This window comes from Panthera pardus, unplaced genomic scaffold (assembly GCF_024362965.1).
Source record: "Panthera pardus isolate Hobbes unplaced genomic scaffold, ASM2436296v1 HiC_scaffold_19, whole genome shotgun sequence".
Lineage (NCBI taxonomy): Eukaryota > Metazoa > Chordata > Mammalia > Carnivora > Felidae > Panthera > Panthera pardus.
The window spans coordinates 9,507,762-9,529,374 of record NW_026526754.1 but is presented as its reverse complement, the minus strand read 5'-3'; the positions used below and the strand labels follow the sequence as shown (position 1 = coordinate 9,529,374).

General features: G+C 52.4%; 1 protein-coding gene across 2 annotated transcripts in view; it reads right to left on the bottom strand.

Annotated features, from left to right (window-relative positions):
- Positions 1-2,485: 2,485 nt before the first annotated feature.
- The window catches only part of WWP2 (WW domain containing E3 ubiquitin protein ligase 2), a 149,877-nt gene continuing 130,749 nt past the window's right edge, over positions 2,486-21,613 (bottom strand). For both annotated transcript variants that reach the window (XM_019455404.2, XM_019455405.2), the window contains 14 exons: positions 16,678-16,732; positions 13,098-13,179; positions 12,417-12,545; positions 11,964-12,039; positions 11,581-11,652; positions 11,270-11,358; positions 9,267-9,426; positions 7,883-8,016; positions 7,417-7,557; positions 6,702-6,822; positions 6,248-6,352; positions 5,227-5,323; positions 4,964-5,036; positions 2,486-4,473 (listed from right to left, as the gene is read on the bottom strand). In XM_019455404.2, coding sequence (XP_019310949.2) covers positions 4,374-4,473; positions 4,964-5,036; positions 5,227-5,323; positions 6,248-6,352; positions 6,702-6,822; positions 7,417-7,557; positions 7,883-8,016; positions 9,267-9,426; positions 11,270-11,358; positions 11,581-11,652; positions 11,964-12,039; positions 12,417-12,545; positions 13,098-13,179; positions 16,678-16,732 — 1,434 coding nt within the window. In that variant the 3' untranslated portion in view covers positions 2,486-4,373. The remainder of the gene's footprint in view (positions 4,474-4,963; positions 5,037-5,226; positions 5,324-6,247; positions 6,353-6,701; positions 6,823-7,416; positions 7,558-7,882; positions 8,017-9,266; positions 9,427-11,269; positions 11,359-11,580; positions 11,653-11,963; positions 12,040-12,416; positions 12,546-13,097; positions 13,180-16,677; positions 16,733-21,613) is intronic.

The following is a 21,613-nucleotide window of genomic DNA, read 5'->3' as shown; positions in this document are numbered from 1 at the left end:
TCTTACAGTTTTGGCTAATTATATCAGGAACTTATTACAGTACATAGGAGTAGGGGAGCCTCTCTGCCTATCTAATTCTCCTTGAAACACTTCAGAATAAGAAAAAAAATGAGGGGTGCCTGGGTGGTTCGGTTAAGCGTCCAACTTTGGCTCAGGTCATGATGTCAGAGTTGAGTTTGAGCCCTGTGTCGGGCTCTGTGCTGTCAGCTCCAGCTGTGGAACCTGCTTCAGATCCTCTGTCTCCCTCTCTCTCTGCCCCTCCCCTGCTCTCTCTTCCAAAAATAAACATTTTTTAATAATTGAGGATATAATAAAAGCAAAGAAAAGTAATTAGAACCCCCCAGGGTGAAAGACTGTATGAGGAAGAAACAGTTTTGTTATATTATACTATTTAGCTCTGGAGCAAACAACATTTATTTGTATAATCATGGTAATATAGATGGTTTTTGTTGCTTTTCAGCTTTTTGAATAAACCTTTAGAAAAAGTACAGATGATTTCCTTATGATTAAATAATAGAATGTAAATATCAAAAAAAAAAATTTGATTGTATAAAAGTAAAAGGACAGCTGCCCAGAGTTAGGGGAGGGAAATGGGAACAGAGAGCTGGAAGGGCAGCTGGTGGGCGGGGCAAGAATGCAGTCCACAAAGTGGGGTGGCAAGGGACCCTGCCCACTGTGAAGGCCAGTAAAACAAGAACCTTTCCGAGGGGCATGGGGGAGACTATGTTGGGAGTTTAAAACTCTATCTGGAAGGATTCAAAAGAAACTAGCATTAATAGTGGCCTTTGGCAGGTGATCAGGGTGGCTGAGGAATAAAAAAGTAAGGGGCGGGGCTTTCACTGTGGACCCTTTGTATCTTTGAATTTTAAACCTTTTTAAAAATTTTTCGGGGGGCCCCTGAGTGGCTCAGTCGGTTAAGCGTCCGACTTCGGCTCAGGTCACGATCTCACTGTCCGTGAGTTCGAGCCCCGTATCGGGCTCTGTGCTGACTGCTCAGAACCTGGAGCCTGTTTCATATTCTGTGTCTCCCTCTCTCTCTGACCCTCCCCCATTCATGCTCTGTCTCTCTCTGTCTCAAAAATAAATAAACGTTAAAAAAAATCTAAAAAAAATTTTTTTCGGGGCACCTGGGGGACTCAGTTGGTTAAGCGTCCAACTCGTGATTTCGGCTCAGGTTGTGATCTCATGGTTTGTGAGATCGAGTCCTGTGTTGAAAGTGCAGAGACTGCTTGGGATTCTCTGTCTCTCTGTCTCTCTCTGCCCCTCCCCTGCTCACTCGCTCTCTCTCAAAATAAACATTCTTTATAAATAAATAATTAAATACATATATAAAAATGTTAAATAAAAATAAAGGTACATCATCAACAATCCAACGTGCAGGACTGCCCCCTCCTTGAAGAACAGCGTGGGTGGCCAAGACCTGCCCAAGCGCACTCGCTGAAGCTTTGCCGCCATGAGCAAACCACTGGCCACAACTATAATGACCCTTAGGATGGAGATGGGTGTATTACAGGAGTCATACTGCAGAATATTAACAGTAAAGAATCATTTAGACCTACGTTGACGAACATGGAAAGGTTTCCCTAACACCCTGCCGAATGAGACAAGTGAGTTGCTCAACATATAGAAGATCCCATCTTTGGTATATTTAAAAATCACACGTATATTTGATTTTCATATGCACACTAGGTAACATGGAAGGGCCATGGCAAACTTAACAGTTCTTTCTGAGGTAAGACGAGGAGAAGAGTTTCCATCCGAACATGCCTTATTTGAATTTATTGTGAGATGTCTGCACAATGTGCAGAGTTTTTTTCAATAATTTTCTCAAAGCACAGCATTGCTCTGGTTAAGTAAAAAAAAGGCTCTGGGGTGGGGCAATGAATTCACCTATAAATTCCAGGGAGGAGCCACTCTGAACATCTCTCTGCCTCTCCTGAGAAGAGGCACAATCAGGGCAAGTTCTTGATCAACGTCATTTCCACGCCAAACGCATCGAGACACAGCAACATGATGATCTGTCCCAAGTGAATCCTTAAGGGTGGCAAGACTTCGTGTGACCATTCGCTCAAGATGACGACATCCCTCTATCATCATGGGACTCAGTAAATGTTTCTCGAATGAATGACTGCCCGGACGCTGTCCCCAAGAGCTGGTTTCCAAAACCCACCCAACCTGCAGCCACAGCTGTTCATGTTCTAGCCCCACAAGAGCTGCTCACAGAAACCCAGGCCTGGCAGGGAGAGGCTGACGGCGTCCAAAGGGTGCAGTGAAGTAACCGTGCCCAACGGCTATAACAGTGACCCCTGCACAGGGACTCAGCCACCCGTCAGAAGCCTGACAGTCTTGGTTAATAACACGCACATTCCTAAAACCAGCAAGGTTATGGCACTTCCACCCCTATGTGGGCCTGGAGGGTGTATGGGGCCCAGAGGCCTCTTGTCTGGAGGACAGCGATTCTGTAGACATCCACGCCAACACCACCTACAGCTGCTGATTGTTTATTGCACGAGAAACTGGCAATACCAAGGCAAGGGGGTAGGCATTACAAAACAATCTGGTGACCAACCCAGGGCTACCGAAGGACATTCTACACAACACCTCGGTTATATACACGTATGTACACGCACGCACACACATGAACACACTCGGAACACCTGTGAGCCTCAGCCTTCCAAGCCCCCAACGGTAGCTTACACCCCCAACCCCCAGTAGAGCAGGACACTGCGGGGAAGCACAGCAAATGACTCAAGGAAAGAAAAAAAGTTGAGCTCTAGGGAGCTGAGCCACTCAGATCAACACACACAACACAGTGGACACGGGCCGTCCCTTCGCAGGCCAGGGGGAAGGAAAAGGACCTGGGGGTGTGAGGCTGTCCCCAGGAGGCCCCGTGACTGATCAGTGGATCTGCCTGGGGTCCCAGGAAGGTCAAGCTAGTCTACAGCTGGTGCTCAGTGCTAGAGCCCCAGGGGCCCGCACCAGGGAGCTCACGACAACCACCAGCATCCCAGAGGAGCAGGTACGCCTTGCGGGTCTCCACACGTGGCGGAATGAGCACGTCAGAGGCTGGCGGGAGCTCCGGAAACCAAGTCAGACAGTGTGCAGCAGCTCGAAGCCCTTCCACTGGTCTCCAAGAGCATCGTTTTCCACGTGCGGATAAAGCCTCACTTCTAGGCAGAATGAACACACTCTAGGGTGGCTGGGACACACTGCATTCTCAATGGGAGACTAATGGACCAGCCTGTAGCCTCAGGGGCTGGCGGGGGACAACAGGGTCACCCACGCCCACGTGCTCCAGCACTTGGGGCTGCCTGGACAACTACATCTAGCAAAGGGAGTTCTCTGTCAAAGGTGGCAAGGTTGGGTGGCACTCAGGACACCGCCCCCTCCGCCTCTCTGTCAACGCTTGGGGACTAGGCCGCGCGGAAGCGGAGTCACCGGGTCAGGCCTGCCTGAGCTCACAGAACTGCTGAGCGGGTTCCTAAGACGAGCAGCCATTTGGGGAATCCCTGGACCAGTGGTGCCGGATCCCTCAAGGTCCCAGCAACACCTGGCGTCCCAGCTCCTTGACAGAAAGCGCCAGCAGCACACCAACATCGAAACACAGAGCAATCCTGCACACAAAACGCTTCAAGTGGATGTCAAAGGGAGAAGAAAGTCTGAGGGAGTCTGTGGTTTCCACCCCACTGACACCCAAGCAGCTGGTACCACCCTTTGTTTGCGGGAAAGAACAAACTGGCCGGCACTGAATGCAGAGACGGGCCTTGCTGCTCAGCCTCGGTGACGTGAGCCTGCAGGGAGAGGAGGCGGCAGGCCCAGCTCTCTCCGGGTATGGGAGGAGTTCCTCTCGCTCAGACCTCCATCTTACACAGATCACTGGGAAAGTTCTATTTAAAACAGAACCTCTTTTACTGGCAAAGACTCTGGGCCTTGTTGGCCCAGAACAGCTACCCCAAGCGAGTGGCCGGTCTCTTTCTCGCCTGACTGGCCCGTCGGACCCAGGGCTTCCGCCACAGCTCTTCAGCAGAAGGCACCCTCCCTGCACGCTCATGCATACCTACGGCTGGTCTTCGGGGAAAAGGAGGGAGAGCTTACAGAGAGGGTCAGGCCTCCAGACTCTGAAACGGGTGACGGGGCCAAGGTGACATGGGGGCTTTATTCCAGACTGCCACCAGTGGGTAGGGGGGAAGGGAGGGAGACAGGCAGGGCCTCCAGAGGTCAGACTCTGCCACCACCAGCCTGATGACAGTGTGGTCCCACGCACGGCCACCGCTTGGGGGGGCCTCCCGAGTGCTGCGTGGCCTCCGGCCTCTTGGGCAGGAAGAACTCGGGACTATGTGTGCGCTGGGGGGCGTGGGAGGGGGCGGCCTCGGTCACTCCTGTCCAAAGCCTTCAGTCTCCTCGATGGCATACAGCAGCTTCTCTTTCAGCTGTTCATAGCTCTTGTATGGGGGGAGATCCAGACGGTTGAAACTGTTGAAAGAGGGAACAGAAGAGTCAGCACAGAGGTCAGGGTTCCATGGCCCTGCTCCAGCCTGGCCGCAGGGGGCGGTCAAAAGAGTTCATGTGACTGTGGCTCAAACATGCCAAGTGGCCAGACGCCAGAAGAGAGTCCTTGAGGGCCCCGCTGTGTGAGGCCTTAATGCTTCTGGTCCCCAGACCATGGGAGGGTTAGGAGACAGGGCAGGGCCACTGGAGAAAGGGGGAACTGGGCAGCAGGGCACACGGGGAGGCAGCTCTCTGTCTACTGGAAGAGAAGTGTTTGAGTATTTAACAGCCGGTAAGGACATGAGGACTGCTGCCGTAACTCCCAAAAGATCAGAGGCCCCTCCTCTCGAACCCCAGAGCCACACGGAAGTTGCCAGAGTCAAGTCCCAAAGCAGCCCCACTCACTGGACTGCCCTCAGGAGCTCATCCGGTCTGTGAGGTTCTAGCCACCTCCCACTAACACCAAAATGCTCACCACGTGTGGCTTCTGGGCAGCCAGGTTTCCTTGCCAACCTTGTCGACGCAAAACTTCTGTGGTCCATTGCTACCTGTTATCCAAAGAACACCACATCAGGTACAACTGAACCATCCCCTCCCACGGCAGGACCCTGGCTGCACCCACAGTGGAGGGGGGCTCAGGCCCACTGACTTGCTTCCAAGGAGATTTTAAGCCCCGCCCACCTTTCGAGCTGCCCTCACACCAGCCCCAGGGCACCAGCAGGGCAAGGGGAGACGCACCAATGAGTTCGGCAAATCCTCCAACAGGCAGGCGGCAAGTCCCGGTGACGAACTGCAGCAGGCGGATCCTCTTCTCATTGTCCATCTCCTTCACCACCTGGAACTCCACGAGTCAGCGCAGAGCCAGACAAGCCACCTGACCCAGAACCTCGCCCTAACCTGTGACTCCAGGCAGCCAGGACCCCTCTTTGGGGCTGAGAACACAAAGCCCGGGGTTGGGGGCGGGGGCGGTTATAGCCACCAACCTCAGAAACCCCCAAGCCGCCGCCTCTGAGGGGCTGTGTCCGTAGGACAACCCCACCAGTCCGCGGGACAGGTCTCGGTCTCAGGGGCACCTCGAGCTGGATTTTCTTTTCCCGTCCAAGTTGTACTTGTAAGAACATACCAAGGATGGGAGTGATTGCTTAAGGGGTATGGGGTTTCTTCTTGGGGGTGATGAAGAGTTCTGGAATTAGATGGTGGTAATGATCGCATCACACCGTGAAAGGCCAGTGAACTGTACACCTTAACATGGTGAATTTTATGAGATGGGAATTGCACTGTCATGACGACATGTTCACATACGTCCTTTTCTCCAGGGGTGCTACGCTTCGTGACGACAACGACAAGACTACACCCAGGAAAGAACCAATTCATCAGATCCAGGACTCCAAGCTCATTCGGTTTCTCTGGAGCCCCGCACACGCAGTCCCGTCCCACCCGGCTGGAGGGCAGCCGCGCCCTGCGGGAGCTTCCCTTCCTGCCCGCAGGCTGGCGCTCCTGCACCCCAGTGTTTTCAGCGGGCCCAAGGCTGACCACCACCATGTCCTGTCAAGTGCACCGGCCACAAGCCAGCTGCAACCGCGCTGTTCGGCCCCAGGTCAGGTTTCTCCTTGGGGAGGGCATCAAGGAGGAGGGAGGTGACCACACAACAAGGGTCCTCGAGCTTAAGATCTCATCAGGTCTCGTTCCTGTGGCTGACTGCTGAAACACCCCAGCCGAGACCCGCACCCGACTCCAGTGGGATGGGTCCCGGGCCTACCTGCCAGAACCACTGGATCTGCTTGCTGTTCTTGGTGTAGTGCCGGTAGATGGTGTTCTTCTGCCAGTCGCTCATGTCTATCTCCTGCATGCCACACAGCATCAGCTGCAGAGGGGACAGGTGTCAGCGGGCCGGCGCCAGCCCCCTCCCCACAGGTGCACAGTGCCTCATCCACCACTAGCAGGTGAAACCATCCTGAACGTTTTCATCTGTTTCTGCTGGCGGTGGTAATGATCTGGGCGATACAGCCCTGAACGTGGAACCCCTCAAAACGAGGGCCAGGGGAGGAATAGGTGTGAGAAACCAGATCACACCCATCCGGCCCGCGGTGGCCTCGAGCCAGAGGGAGTGTGAGGTTTTACTGGTGAGTCCCTCCGGGGGACGCAGTTGACCAACAGAGGGCAGGACGGCCCCAGAGGCAGAGGTGCAGGGTGGAGGCAACCTCAGTTCTCACCTCCAGCTCTTTCTCATCAAAGTAGCGCAGCCACTCCAGGGGGGCCACCTCATTGAAGCCGTCCAGGAAGGCTTTGGTCTGCTCTTCCACGCCCCGGGTGAAACGCCAGTCGGTTAGGAGCCTGAAACAGAAGATCAGCCATCAGTGGTGCCGAGACCCGCTCCTCAGGTGCAGCTCGGGGCCTGCCACGAGGCTGTTGTCACACGGCAGCAAGGGATCAGGTGACGGTAACCAGGAGACACTGGAGTCTGTGACATTCCACCCCCTCCTCTACCTCCCACCATCGCTGGCTGAACTTCAGGCATGTGGAGGTGAAGACGCTAGACCGAGAGACCTGAAGAAGGCACACGGGTGAAGTCGCGCACAGACGCGCGTCAGAGAATGGACTTGGGTAGGCACCCGGGACACAGAAATCCTGCCAGTTAGGAGAAGGAAGAGGGAGATGTCCAAGTTTCATGCCTCTTCAAGGCCCTGCAGTCTCGAAGGCTACCATGTGGGGAAAAAGCGCCAACAGGAGCTCTAACATGACCTTGGGCTCCGGTTTCCTCAGCTCTGGTCAGCGTGTGATGGCCCTGGGTAGCCATCACAGGCCAATGCCAAATGGGAGGCTGTGATCCCCGGTGAAATACCCGGGCGCCTGGCTGGAGGGTGCCCCAGAGACGAGGGGGCTCTGCCCTTCCCCCCCGCCACCGGCTCCCCAGTGCTTGAGACTCACATGATGTACTCTTCCTTGTTCTCCTCTGTCACTCGGATGCTCTCACCACCTTCCTTTAGCTCATGGGTTGTCACCTTGCCCAGGATCTCCATGTCCTGGATGAAGTACAGCTCTAGACCACACTCTTCCAGGTTGTTCTCTCTGGGGGCACGAGACACCAAGAGGGAAGAGGTCTATCTCAGAAGGGTCTTCCCTTATCCTGCTCCGTCACTCACATTAGTGTTCGTGGGATGCAAGGACTCACAGGTAGCTGAAGTCCAGAACAGAGCCCGGGACCTCTCCCTGAGGCACAGAGTGAATTCCAGAGCTGCCCTCCAGGGAAACCTGGGAGCCGTGCATCTCCACAAGCATTTACACAGCCTATAAGAGTGCAAGGCCACTCTGGCGGAGAACATACAGGCCAACCGTGCTACTCCCCACCCAGAGACCCCTCTCCTCCCAACACGGTGCAAGGGAGAGGACTCACTTGATCCAGACGATAGAGTTGTAGAATTCAGGGTCAATAGATTCCAGGTCTTTCAGGGTTGGTCTCTTGTTGAGCATCCGCTTATAGAAAGGGAGGGTGAAGCCTGTGTCAATGAACTTCCCATGATACAGAGCCTGAGGAAGAAGAGACACGCCGAAGGGGTTCGGTCTTCAGAGGACCCTGCCCAAGTCAGGCTCTCGGATGCTCCTCACCAAAGCCCAACTACTGCTACCTGCCCTCTCTCCTCAAGAGCGCCTACGACCTTGGGACACCTGCAGACCACAGGGACAAGCAGAGCCAGCCTGCTTAGGAGCCCACTGCCTGCCCAGCACGCTCACCCGCCAGCTCCCTGTTCTAGCAGAGATCTGCCCGCACTCCCAGCACAGCCCCAGGCGGCGGCCCTGACTCACTGACGCTCAGAGCTGGGCCGCAGAGGCAGCCAAAAATAATGCAGACGCTGTCAATGGCAAGAGCTGGCGGGCCAGTGGTGAGTAATAGTCTAGGGTTTTACTGGTCTGTCCTGTCGGCTGCGGGGCCAGGCGGGTCTCTAGACCTGGGAAGAATGTGCCCACTTCCTGAGCCCAGCACCTTAGCCAAGAACTTCCAGACAAGGGGAAGGGACATATTTAGTCATGGGCTCTGGGGTTCCTGCAGGCAGAGCATTCAGGAAGTCAGGAAGAAGCAAAGGAAAGTGAGCGATGAAACATCTCCAACTACCAAAAATGGCAGAAGGACTATATGACTCTCACAGGCTCCCCCTTCTCAATCCCGGTTCTCTGCCCTCACGAGACACTCGACAGGATACACATGACATGACTCCCTTCTCTACTCACACCGTGTTCCTATTTCTAGATAAATACGGGTACCATGACTCCCTTTTTCCTACTGTTCACCCACTCCCTGACGATGCCTCCTACATCCTGACCAACAGTCTACTAGGACTCTGTTCTAAGCTAGTGTTGATTCCAAATCCCCTTCCAGAAGTGAGCGTCTCAGTCAGATACTCCCAAACACTCCCACCCGAGGCTCGTGACAGACCGTGGTACGCACCTCCCCGACATCTCCCCTCCCCCCGCGAGACAGGCAGCAGGGGGGCAGCGTGTGTCATGCCAACACCCTCAGTGGGGTGCACACTGAATGTCAAGTGAGCGATCGCTTGACCAGTCCTACACAAATCAAACATGAAAACCCTCTCATAGCCCCTGGGGGCAACGCTGACAGAGCTCTGAACTACCTCCAGAATGCTAGCTTTTTGCATGTCTTGTTAGGAGCCGTGTGAGGAGGCGTGGGGCTCAGAGATGGGGCACCCACTGCAGGCGGCTGTTGGCATGCCTGGCTCCCCGGCAGCCGCCCTCTCTAGAGATCTCGCAGCAATGCATCTTACCATAGCGATGAATCTGCCAATAAAGCGGAAATAGGTGAGGTGGTCGGGGTTGATGGAGGAGGCAGGGTTGATCTGCAGACAGTAATTGTTCTTCCCGGCGTATTCAAATAAACAATACATGGGGTTGAGCACCTCATGAGACAGGAGGAAAAACCACTCCCTGTGAGAGAAGACAGAGAAAAACAAGGGTAATGGATCCCTTCCTGCAACCTGCACCAGAGATGTGACCCTCCTCTGTCGTCTTGTCTTGGCTAGTTTGGAGACACGCGTCCCTGGTTGCCGAGCCCCACTGGGATTAACACCTGGTATAATTTGTATTAGCAGCTGGTCAGTGAGCAAGGGTGAACCAGGACAACAATTGCACTTGTGGACAGTGCTCAGGAAAGCCTGCGTGCATGTCTCTGGGCTCCGAGGTGATGCATTCCAGGACTTTACATCCGATATCCAGTATGTCTGATGGCAAAGGAGCTCTCTGTACCCTGAGGCCACCATGCACAGCTGTGCAGGCTGTGCACTGTACAAAGGCACTATGTTAAAATAGCATGGGTTTGCACATTTATTACGATAATTTTTCTGCATGTAGCAGTCAAGCTAGTATTTTTCCCAATAAAACAAAGATATCATGACCATTTTCTAACATGGAAGTGTCTTGAGAAAGGGCATCTTTTTCTAAATCTTGCACAGGTGCTGTAAGAAATAGCTAGCCTGTTTTTACCCTGAGTTGGCAGCGTAATATGAATACACAGTAATATGTTCCTAAGCCCTGATGCATGAAAACTCTGTAATCCATGCTGCCTCTAGATTATAAACCTCATTCCCAGCAGCTGTACAACAGGTATCTCACTTCCCTTGCTCTTTCCCCTCCCCTCACCCCAGACCCCACCACCATACCCTTTCCCACACTTCCACGCATTTTTCTGAACCAACACCCATGACTTGGCATCTCTTTGTGGCCTAGATACAAGCCGCAAGCCAGAATTCAGGGTCCTTTCAGGCTTGAGCTCAACCAGCAGGGGGACATCCCAAGGGGGCCAGTCCCCGGCTGCTTGTGGCCGGGCAGACGAGGAGTTCCTTCGATGCAGAGGGTGCCTCGGTATCCCGTCCGTGGTTCTACCCTGTGGTAGAACAGCATGACGTAACCTACCATAGGGTAAAACCACTGGCAGGACACAGAGAGACAGACACACACGGGGTGGGAGCCACACCACCAAGCAGAGCCTGGAGAGAAGGTCACCATGGTCACCACAGAACAAAGAGCAATTGATCCACAGGGGCCAACACAGAGGGCAGCACCACCGGCAAACAGAGGACCAGAAGCAAGTGAACCCAACACCAAGAGAGAAGACGTCCCCACACCGTGAGAGGTCAGCGAGCTGAGCGGTCACCGTAGGCCAGGATGCTCCTTCTCCCTGCCAGGGGACCTTCAGCCCCATTATCCAAGGCAACGTTTTGTCAGAGAGTCTGTTAACTTTTGCAGGCAGACTGGGTGAGGGCAGGCCAATGCTTTAGGCTCTTCTTACGGGCACATCAGCCATTTTAATTTTTGACCCTCTGCACATGATGTGTAGCTGAGCCCTGATCAAGGCCCTCCGGGTTGGGACAGAGCTTATATATGTCAGGCACACAGGGACACACCAGATTTGACCTGCCCCAGCTGCCCAAGAAGAGAAGCCCGGGGCCGATTTTAATTGAAACCACAGGACATCACTATTTAGCCACTGCCGAATGGTTCAAGTACAAAAATCATGAGCCACTGTCCTCAGCTCTTCCCTTGGGAGCTCCCAGCCTCCCCACAGGCCAATAACTAAAGGGTCAATTCCCAGCCCCGAAGGGGACCCTGGGACCCTGCTCCTGTGCCCATGTGGACCAGCCACACCCATGCCTACTCCTGAAGGTGCAGGAGTTTGGGGAGCCAATGTGAGCAAGGGGGAGGCAGCGTTCTGGCTGGAGGCATTTCTGGGGCAACGGGGTGCCGCACAGCCTTCCAGAGGTGATGAGCTTACCTGGCAATGCCTCCGTAGTCCAGGCCCTCCTCGCCGCGCATGATGATGTAGAGCCGGCGGCGCAGGTCATACGGCTTCATGTTCATGATCTGGGGAGACAGAGCATCGTGGCCAGAGTGCCACGCCTGCCTCCGTGGCAGGCTGGGGCAGGGCAGGGAATTCTAAGGCCTGCTGTTCAGCAGAGACTTGTCACCAAGGCCCACACCTTGGAAACGCTACCACATGGATTCAACGGGCCATGTGACAGGAGATGGGGTGGTGAGAGGGGGCCTCCTGTTCGTTGGTCTCAGGCACCATGATTATTCTCTAACCTGCTGGAAAGAATCCTCAAAAAGCGTCTGCCTGGAAACGCTGATCTTCACATGGCTGGGGAGGGCATTCGACTGAAAAGAAAGAAAGAAACAAAGAAAGAAAACAAACCCCGAGTCAGGACCTCAGTCATAACTATCCAGTCAAGTCTCTCATCTGTACAAACAGGCTTCCCCGTCTCCCTGGACCAGTGGCGGAGAGCCTGGTACCGTAGGAATGGGAGCTGGTTTCCTGGAGATGATGTCAGACAGTCGCTTGGGGTAAGACAAGTGACTGGCGACCCTCCCTAAGACGCACGCGTTTCACTACCTCTGCTAGGCTGGGAAATCATGCTAAGTGAACTCAATCACCCAACCTCTGCGGGAGGTCCAGTCCCAGAACTCACGTGGCAGAGGAACCGGAACTGGTGATACTTCCACCGAAAACTTCGGTCGTAGGCACCAGGGGAACCCTGCTTCGTCCTGGGAAGAGCAAAGATGTTCTAGAACCCATGTGATTTCTCAAAAATTAGCAATGTATTTTGTTAGCCTTGAGGAAAGCTGATGCTATGTTAGAGACAAGAAAGGAAAGGAAGTGACCGTCATTAGGTCTCCTGTAGACACATTTGAGGAGTAAAAAGAAAAACCAGAAATAAGGCCAGACTTCTTGCTTTTACAGAAAGACCACTAGTGTTATTCGGAATAAACAGGATAGCCCCTTCCTCCCCCCCCACTCCCCCAACCCCGACCCCATTAATGTGACATTAAAACCGGCCACCAGAGGGCAGTAAGAGGATCGAGACGAGGATGAACCCTGACGGTGTGAACAGATACCAACACTGCCTGTGGAAAGTCCTTACCCAGACTCAAACCCTGGGCGAGGATCCTTAAAGGTGGTGGTGCGTGTATTGTGGTCCACAAAATAGCGTACCCCTTCACTGGTGTACTTCATCTCCCACCCTGGGGGCAGAGCTGGTTCCTGGATCATCCTGGAAGCACGGGAAGAGAGGAGGTAAGGGGGGGTGTCTCCTTCTGGGCCTAGGAGGATGGGGTTCCCGGAGTGCTGCTTTCTCTCCGCTTTCACCCAGGCCCTGCACAGCCCTTGAGGACGCGTCTGGAGGAAACACACCTGGTACCACCCAAGTCGTGAGGACGGTTCTGTAGCAAAGAGAGGTCACGTACTGTCCCAAGGCCAAAGAACCAGCTCTGGGTGGATGGCCATGGCCTGAGTAGCCACCAGCGATCCTGAGACACCACAGGCCCCATCCCAGACTAGCTTCTAGAGGGGTTCCCTCGAGCCATTCGAGATCATGCTATCGGCAATGTGCACAACTGGCCCAGACACCACTATCTATCCATCGAGAAAGTCAATTCAAGGAGCCACTTTCAAGTCTCATTAGGTCGACACCACATGGTAAGGGTCTTGGGGCATTCGTGTTTGGCTAAAGATATCCCTGAACACTGGTCATGGAGGACCATGCATTCCGAGGCACTTGGCCAACGCTGGAGCTACACCTGGCCGACCTGGCCCGTGTCCTTACCCCTGGGTCCGAGGGTCCTCCCACTGCGTGGTGCGTGTGTTATGGTTCACGTAATACACCCGTCCGTTGTCCTGTCTCTTCTCTGCCATGCGAGAATAAAGAAAAGACGACAATCAGCTTGCAAGACCTTGAGTTCCACTCCCCTCTGGCTCCCACGTCCTGAGTGCCAGCGGTCTCAATTTCTGCCCCTGTTCCAGACCTGTTAGAGAAGTTTAACCGATGAAAGCCTGGCTCACTCACATCTGTCACTGGTAAAAAGGACAAAGAGAATCTTTCCCTACTGGGGAGTGGGGGAGGGTCAAACACATTTCCAACTCAAGATCCAGCACTGTCTTTGGTTGGTCGATTTGTTGGAGGAAAGGGGGCGGTGTGGCAACACGGAGGGGAAGCAGCCCCGGCTGAAACCAGAGGCATAATTGCATCCAGCTGTGCGCAAAGTGGAGGCATGGCCAGCCTCCCTTCAACCCGGGTCCCGTCCCCAGTCCCTCATGGGCCGGTCTCTGGTCCTGCAACTGCTCCATCCAGGCAGGGTCATTGTGGGGTGGCTGCATTTTCCTTTGTACCTTCTTGATCAGTACTCGGTACCACAGGGCCTACTCCCGTCTGCCTTCTCTCCTTCCCCCTGCGTGAAGGCAAAGCTTTGTTCTAAAATTCTCATAGCCCAGCAAAATGTCGTGTTGCACATGTGCAATAAATGCCTGGGGCTGTGGGCACTTACAATGCCCACCTTGTTCTTACACCTTAGTGTGTGTTTCGAGCCAGGCCAGTGTTTGGGGGCGCTCAGACACATGGTCTCTGGCCTCTGGACAATCTTTCCTATCTCGCCCTCTCCTGGGGCACTGATGACGGCTCGGGTGCTCATGGGAGGGATCCAGGCAGACCCACACTAGCTACTGATTCCAGGCTGTGAGAGGCAGTGAAAGAGGCACTCCGTCAGCTCCAAGTGGATGACAAGGGAGACGAGGGGCAAGGCTTCGAACCCAAGAGAGGTCACCTTTCCCATGAAGTTCGTGAGCCTTCAATTCTGCTTCTGTCCCCCAAATAACTGATGCTAATGACCCTCCCTCTTTTACAATGACAGGGTGAAATTAAAAAAATAAAAAGAACCAGTTCCAGAAGGTACAGGCAAACCAAAAGCTAAGAAAGGCCTAGAACTGAGGAACTCACACCTCTCCCCTCAAGCATCGGGCTGCAGTGTTCCCAGTATCAACCTAGGTGCCTTGGTCTCTCTGTCTTACATGGTATCCATTACCTGACAGAAATTTTAAAAACACAGACAAAAGGAAAGAAAGCAAAGATGTCCAAGATTATTACAGAACTCACCATCACCTCAGAAAAGCTTATGGGACTGTCCCACAGAAGGCAGGCTTCCTGAGAAGGTTCTAAAAAAAAGGAGAGGCCCCTTCCATTCCAGAAGCTTCTGCTTTAAACTAGATCCTTTGTGTCTGCTCTGCCACGGGCCAAAGCCCATGCTGATCCTCAGGGTGGGGGATCTGTCCGGCCGGTCTGGGGCCTATGTCCTCATTGCTGCCAGGGGGCCTCCTGGAACTGCCTCACCGCATACAATTTCATAGTTCAGGGGCTGGGAAAGCCCTAACCCTAGCATCTAGTTTGCTTCCTTCAGGAAGAAGCAGACCTGGAAGCATGTAGTCACATGGCCAGGGTCAGGGTGGCTGAAGACATGTGGATCTAAACCTGAGGCATCCTAACCCATGGGCCGGGGTGCAGGGAGAACGGTGGGGTCTCTCCTAGAGGAGCAGAAAGGGACCTAGGACTGACAGCAGGAGAGCACAGCTTTGACAGCAGGCTCCCACTAAACACAATTCTCACTTGGTTCTGCTGCTCTTTCTGTTCACTCTCAACTCTTCTTGGGGAGGTGGCCCTGTCACAGCCCTGGAAAAGCCACACAAAGCCCAAAGGATGTGATTAGGAAGGTTCCCTGGCCCTCGGCCAGATGTTCTTTTTTCTCAGTTTCATACCAATATAATCTTGTGTTTTCCTGATCGCATGTAAACACCACTGACTCTGACCATGGCTCCTAATCCCATCTCAGATATTTCACACTTGGCTTCTGGGAGCTATTTTTGAGTCGCTGCAGATGCTCTTACTTGGTGACCATCATGTAGCAGAACCAAATCATGTAGCAGATTTACTTGGTGACCATGTAGCAGAAAGAAATCATTGGACTCTGCAGACCCAGGAACAACTCCGGGCCCCTGGCTCTGGGTCAGAGTGTCTACTGGCTGCCAAACATCATACATTCTTGTTTAATCTGATGCATTTTCCCTGCCTAGCCAGGGACCCTGTGTTTGACTCCTCACATTTGACTTGCTGCTGATCTCTGAGATACTTGTGACCTTTCATCAGTTCAAAGAGCCAGATGGGTCATCGGTGATTTTCAAGAACTGTCTGGAGGCCTCACTAACCAACACATCCCCCTAGAAGGTCTACAAGGTCCTTCCAGTGCTCTGGAATACAGTGGTAATTCCCTAAGTGACACACTATGGGTCCCAGGGAGGTGATGGAATCTGGTAAATTACTAGCAGGGAGTAACATGTCTACACTAAGAGGATCCAGCTCAAAAGCTGTACTTTCCCAGGTCATGTTCATCCTATCATTGTCACCTTCTCTGTCTTTACTGGGGAGCATGCCCCTGCCCAATTTAATAACCATCTGTGACCACCATCAAACTAGCATTTACTGTCTGCTACCGGCCTCACCAATACACTAAAGCCGGCACACGCTGATTCTTGCAAAAACTGCCCTCTTCGGAACGCAGGGACTCTTGCTGTATTGAACAAAACCCTGACCCGGTTCAGAGCTGCAGAATGCATGGAATCTCACCATCTCTCATGACCCCTTTTTGCATGGCTACTCCTTCCCAGAATAGCCATAACGCCCATAATCTCTCCCAAGTCAAGGACGTCCATCCCTCTAACTCATTATTGGCAAATCACGCCCAGGACTTAAAATTCTCCAATGACAAGGAGAATCCAGCATGGCGTTATTAATCAGCAATGACGCGCCTCCACAGAGTTGCCGCCCAGTGCTCAACTCTCTCATCTGCTTCCCTCTGGTCTCTTTCACAACTGGGTCACAAATAAAAAGGTGGCTTTCTTTAGTCAAAATTAGGCTGAAGTCCTCCAACATCCTGGCTGCAAAAAAAGGTTTGGTAAGGTGGCTCCTTCCAATGGCACAGCCACAGACCTGAAACCAGTGCACCTGCGGGTAAGTCAGCGTCAAAATGTCTTAGTCAATGACAGGATGGATGGCTGGGTAGACCATTCAAAGTCAGGACCAAAACCCAACAGTCTCATGGCTGCTAAGGGACTCTGTCCGTAGGGTCATAACCCTTCAGTCATGGCAGGTGAATGCTACAGGGGTGCAGGGGAACTCAGTTACTTTCCCAATCTTCCAGCTCCATCGCCTGTAACCTCCCACTAGGGCATCCCCACAGCATGTGCTGGAGAAAAGTGAAATGGAGAATTGAGGGATGGGAGTGAGAAAGACTCGCACGGGAAGAAGACAGAGCATCAGCCTACAGACAGCTGAGGACATGGAAGTAGAACTCGGTACTTACCCCAGCCAGGAGGGAGGGGGCCCAGTGGGTCATGGTCAGTCGAAGCACTTGAAGACTAAACACAAGAAACACAGCAGAACACAGAGATTAAAAAAAAGCCGCCGGTTAAAAATAAATCGATCGATAAAAATAAAAATGCCAAGGACTCATTTCCACATTTGAGCACTTTGTACAGGATACCGTGAGGCCTTAAGTGACATCTGCATCTCTCAAAAGTTTTCTTCAAAAGAGAGAAACCCAAAAAGAACCCCGCACACAGAGGGCCCCGACGGGCTTTGGAGAGGGGGGAGCGAGGGGGAGGACGATGGGTGCAGAAGAAGGTGGGCCAGGGCTGTGGAGGCAGAGAGCCGGCCCCAGGCGTGGCGGGAGGGCCCGGAGCGGACCGCCGGGCAGGCCCGGCCAGTGCCTTCCTGCGGCAGGAGCTCCTGCTCGCGGCGGCCAGGGCGACTGAAATCACCACCACCTCCAACTTTCTCCAAGAACCACACACGGGAGGGGAAAAAATATCGCAGGCCTTTCCAATGAAATCATTCCCACAAGCCCTGCCCACGCCCAGAGCTTCCTGGCTGGGGGCTGGGCCCTCCTCCCTCCAACTCCCTCCTGGGTGCGCCTGAGAGGGAGAGGGAGCAGCCGTGGTGTGCAAAACCAGCCCAGACTGAGGGCACATTCATGCCCCAGGCCCCTCACCTCCCCCAGGAATGTTTTGCTTCCCTTCACAAAGCACCTTTATTCTCCTCCGGCCCGAACCTGAAGTTGCTCAGTGTTCTGTGTGTGCCTGTCTGGGGAGGTGGGGCTGGGGGCGAGGTGGCAAGCGAGCAGGAGAGACAGGAGAAAGAAAGGGGAGCGGACTCCAGGCCTTGAGGGTCACTGTTTACGTTCAAACCCCCCACCCCCCAGCCTAATTCTGCCATGAGATCCCTGGGGCAGGGCTGCGGTGGACCCAGAGTTCTCATATCCTGCAGAGAAGGGGGGGCGCTGTCAAAAACTCTTCATAGTTAAATAAAACAAGTATTGTTCCGTCGTTCCGCATGCGCTTGCTTGCTTGCTTTTCTTTTTCCTTTTCTTTTCTGTTTTGCTGAAGCATTTTTATTTCACTTACTAAAACTTAATCGTCGCACGAGGGGATCAAGTTCTCAATGCAGACTTTGGGCTGCCGGCTGGCTCTGTCTGGGGGCGACGGAGCCACACACGGGCAGGAGGATGAATGGAGCTCAGTCTCAGCTTGAGAAAACATTGGTGGAGCTCAACTGCCAAAGAACCCCCGCACCCTTCACAGCCGGCCCTCCACCCCCGGCTGAAAGGACAGAGAAACTTTCTTTCCAAGGTGGCAGTTCAGGCAACTCTTCCGAAGCAAGTTCCAAAAAAGATGTTTAAGTCTTGAAACCATAGGTTCCCTGGTGGGACAGAGCCGCCTTTCAGCAAAGGGCCTCCTACCCGGCACAGTGAGATTGCACGGAGGTGTGGGAAGCTGGGCTGTGCTCGATTTCGGGCCCGTTACCGTCATCCTGGAGGACGTGCTCACGTTTCCACCACAATTCAGACTTAGCTGATGGTTCCTGAAAAAGATCTCCCAAATGTGACATCTCCCGAGGTCATTTTGGTGGGAGCAGGGTGGGGGTGGGGTGCAACATCTCATGAAACCCAAGTTCTTCCAGCTTTGTTTTCCAGTTAACACAGAAGAGCAGTGGCTATAAAAGCATTTGGTCACAGAAGGAAAGGAACGAACTTGTGAAATACGCATGCATTTCAGATAATAAAGCCAAAGAGAACTCGGTGGGGAATGAGCTGTAGCAAAAGGGAAGAAACGCAGGAAAGGTCATTTTAAGAAAGTAAAGAAGCATTCAGAGCAAAACTGTCTGCTGCTTCAAGTCTTTTTTTGGAATGAGTGGATAATCCACATAGCATTCACGCGCCAATGGGAAATTAGCTCCCAACTGGTACCCGGTGGGCGTCAGGGGGCTGACAGTCATCTTTTGCACAACCCTGCACCTCAACAGACCAAACAACTTTTACTGACAGCCTCCATGACCTGCACTGAACTAGAGACCAAAAATATTTATCAGCTAGCAAATATTTCCCTTCCCAACACCATGGCACCTCCGGTGCAGGCACATGACTTAAAGACCAGCCAATCCGATGCTCCCACTCAGGACTTCCGGGAACGGCAGGAAAGCATGAGGCCTGTTGGAAATTACGACTGTGATAGAGTCCACAATCCACTGGAGCAACGAGTGTTTAATGGCAGCACAAGAGGACAATGTCCTACACGAACTATTCCTTTGCCTCGCCTGCCCCTGGATTCTGCCAGAGCTTGGTTCTTCGTCATTCTGCTAATTCTATCAACTACCCCATTCCCATTTGAGAAATTCCTTTTCTGTTTAAGTTGAACCAAGTGGATTTCTATTATTCACCAAACTCAACGGTGACTAGTATACAGAGCACAGGGAGGAGAATTTTAAAAAGAATCATCAACCCTTTTCTTAATCCTTGCCTTTTTTAAAACTTCATACAATGTTGGCTCTCTTTAGTTATGGCATTTTGTTTCGTTTCTTTGCCATCGTCCTATTCTCATCTTATCAGATCCACACTCCCCAAAACCTATGAAAAGGGGACAGAAGAGGAAGCAATAGGGAAGGGAGAGAGGCCAGAGGTTGATAAACGTGAACAACATAGGAGATGGAGTCCATGAAAGCCGACACTTGCAACAATGCTACCTCTTGCAGTTAAAGAAAAGCACTTAACTATTTTGGACATTTCTCCCTCAATGTACATAGTACAACTTGAAAAATAAGAAAAGGAAGTGGACAGAAAGAAGCCAAAGAGAAACAAAAAATACGAGCCACACATCATGGCTTGAAAACCAAAACCCCAAAACCCCACATCTCCAGTAAGCCAACCGACTGCCCCTTCTCTTCTCCGCCAATTCGCCCAAAAGGAGAGATCCCAAGTATCACTTGGAGCACAGGCAGAAAACCACAGAGAAAGGGGCCTGGAGGGATTAGAGTCAGAAGAAAGATCCTTGGATCTGCAGGTGACTTTAAGCGACAAGACAATTTCCTTTACTAGTAGGAACAGAAAGTAACACTGTTGAATCACTTGCCTGGTAACTGTCCCTGGGTTGGGACATCTGAGGTGCAGGCCGGGAGCCAGACAGCTCACGTTGAGTTCAAGTCCCTCGGGGACTAAGCACTAAGTTCCAGTAATATTTTAAGATACAAACTCAGAAATAAAGAATGTCTAGCAAATAGAGCCGAGGGCAATAAAGGCTCTGGGAAGGGCATTAAAGGTTACGTATGGAAGGCCGGCTCCTTTTTTTAAGTATCCACCCACTGGGTGCAGAACAAAACCCAGGTGTTTGAGAGTTCAATCCAAGGGGCTCTCTGCAGAGTAAGAAAGGAGTTGTCCGTTTCTGGATAATGCGATTTGGCATCCACACATCAGGAGCCACAGAATGATCTGTTTCAGTCCTGTAGACACTGGCTACATCCTTCAGTCATTAAGGGAGGACCAAAGTGGGGGTAAAGGGAATACCACGAAAATAGTAGCAGGTTGTGAGATGGGTCCTGTCACACTGCACAATGCATGCGACTAGGTGGGCATCCCTGCTGGAACGCAGCAGGGTCACAGAAGAAAGGGCAAAGAGAAATTGTAAGGGCAATACACAAGTATGTGCATGACGGTCACAACAAACAAAGGCACGCTGGGGCATCAGGAAAGGGGAGAGTATCAGAAATAAGGGGAATGAGAAGAGAAACTGAAAAATGTGTGTGATGGGGCAGAAAGCAGGAAGGAGCTGTGGGAGACCGCGACGTGGGGCTCCTTCGTCTTCTATCTTGAACTACATTTTGTGTTCTCTCTAGAGCAAGTAAAGAAGAACGAGGTCTTGGTTTGAGCCCAGCAGGAGGAGGAGGAGGAGGAGGAGGAGGAGGAAGAGAGCCCATTGGTACAGTATCAGCTCTTAAGTCTTCCGAGTCAAACCCTGGGCCAAGGCCAAACCCCAAAATAACTGTATGAAAGCAACTCTTCTTACTTGTAACCAGGACATGGCTCCAGAGCAAGCGAGAGGCAAAGCAAATCCAGGGAAGAGGGAAATCAACAGAGAGACATTGAAAGCTGACCCATAAAAGATTCTTAACACGTTTTTCAATATGAATCTTGTTTCACAGAGAAAAGGGAACCATCACCTCTATCTAGAACCCTCCTAAGACCCCAGCAAAGTGGGGAAAATCGTTTTTAGAGTACTCAAAAAAGTAGTAGGGGACTCTCCAAGGCAAAGTTCTACCTCTGCATGCCTGGAATGGCATTGCTAAAATGAGAGAGGGTGGGCAAGAGAAATGAAGGTTCCAAAAGACCAAGTGGAAGTGACCTCTAGAACCTTCCCTCTCACCCACCAAACATTTCAGTCAACAGACAGAACATATTTGGTGCATTATACAGAAAAAAAGATTCCTTCAAGAGATTTTTTTTTTCAATACTTAGAGAAGCCAAATAAGCAGGGAGACAAAACCAGTGTGAGACTCCTAAAACGTGTCCTTGTCTCTAACACAAAGGATAGAAACACCCAGACCTTCCTAGTTTTGTAGCCACGACCACCCAAGAAAAATGGCAGAGAAAGTCTTTGGGGCCTAGCTCTGGAGGAACAATTTCTGAAATGCAGAGAATGATCACATCCCATCCAATTTCGAAACATGCCAGAACCGGACGCCAGGCATGTGTGAAAGGGGCTGCGGAGTACAAGGCCTGGCATGAGAACCTACACAAGGGCTGCACCGGGTAGGCCACGGGGCACCGGGGCACGAATCACAGACAAGCATGACAGTTGACCTTGGGAGACAAGTCGATGTGATAAACACTGTGCTTTCTGTCCATCCGTACTAAAGAGATGGAGGTTTCTATGGTTCTCTCACTCTACAAGGAGCACCGGCCCTGACAGAAG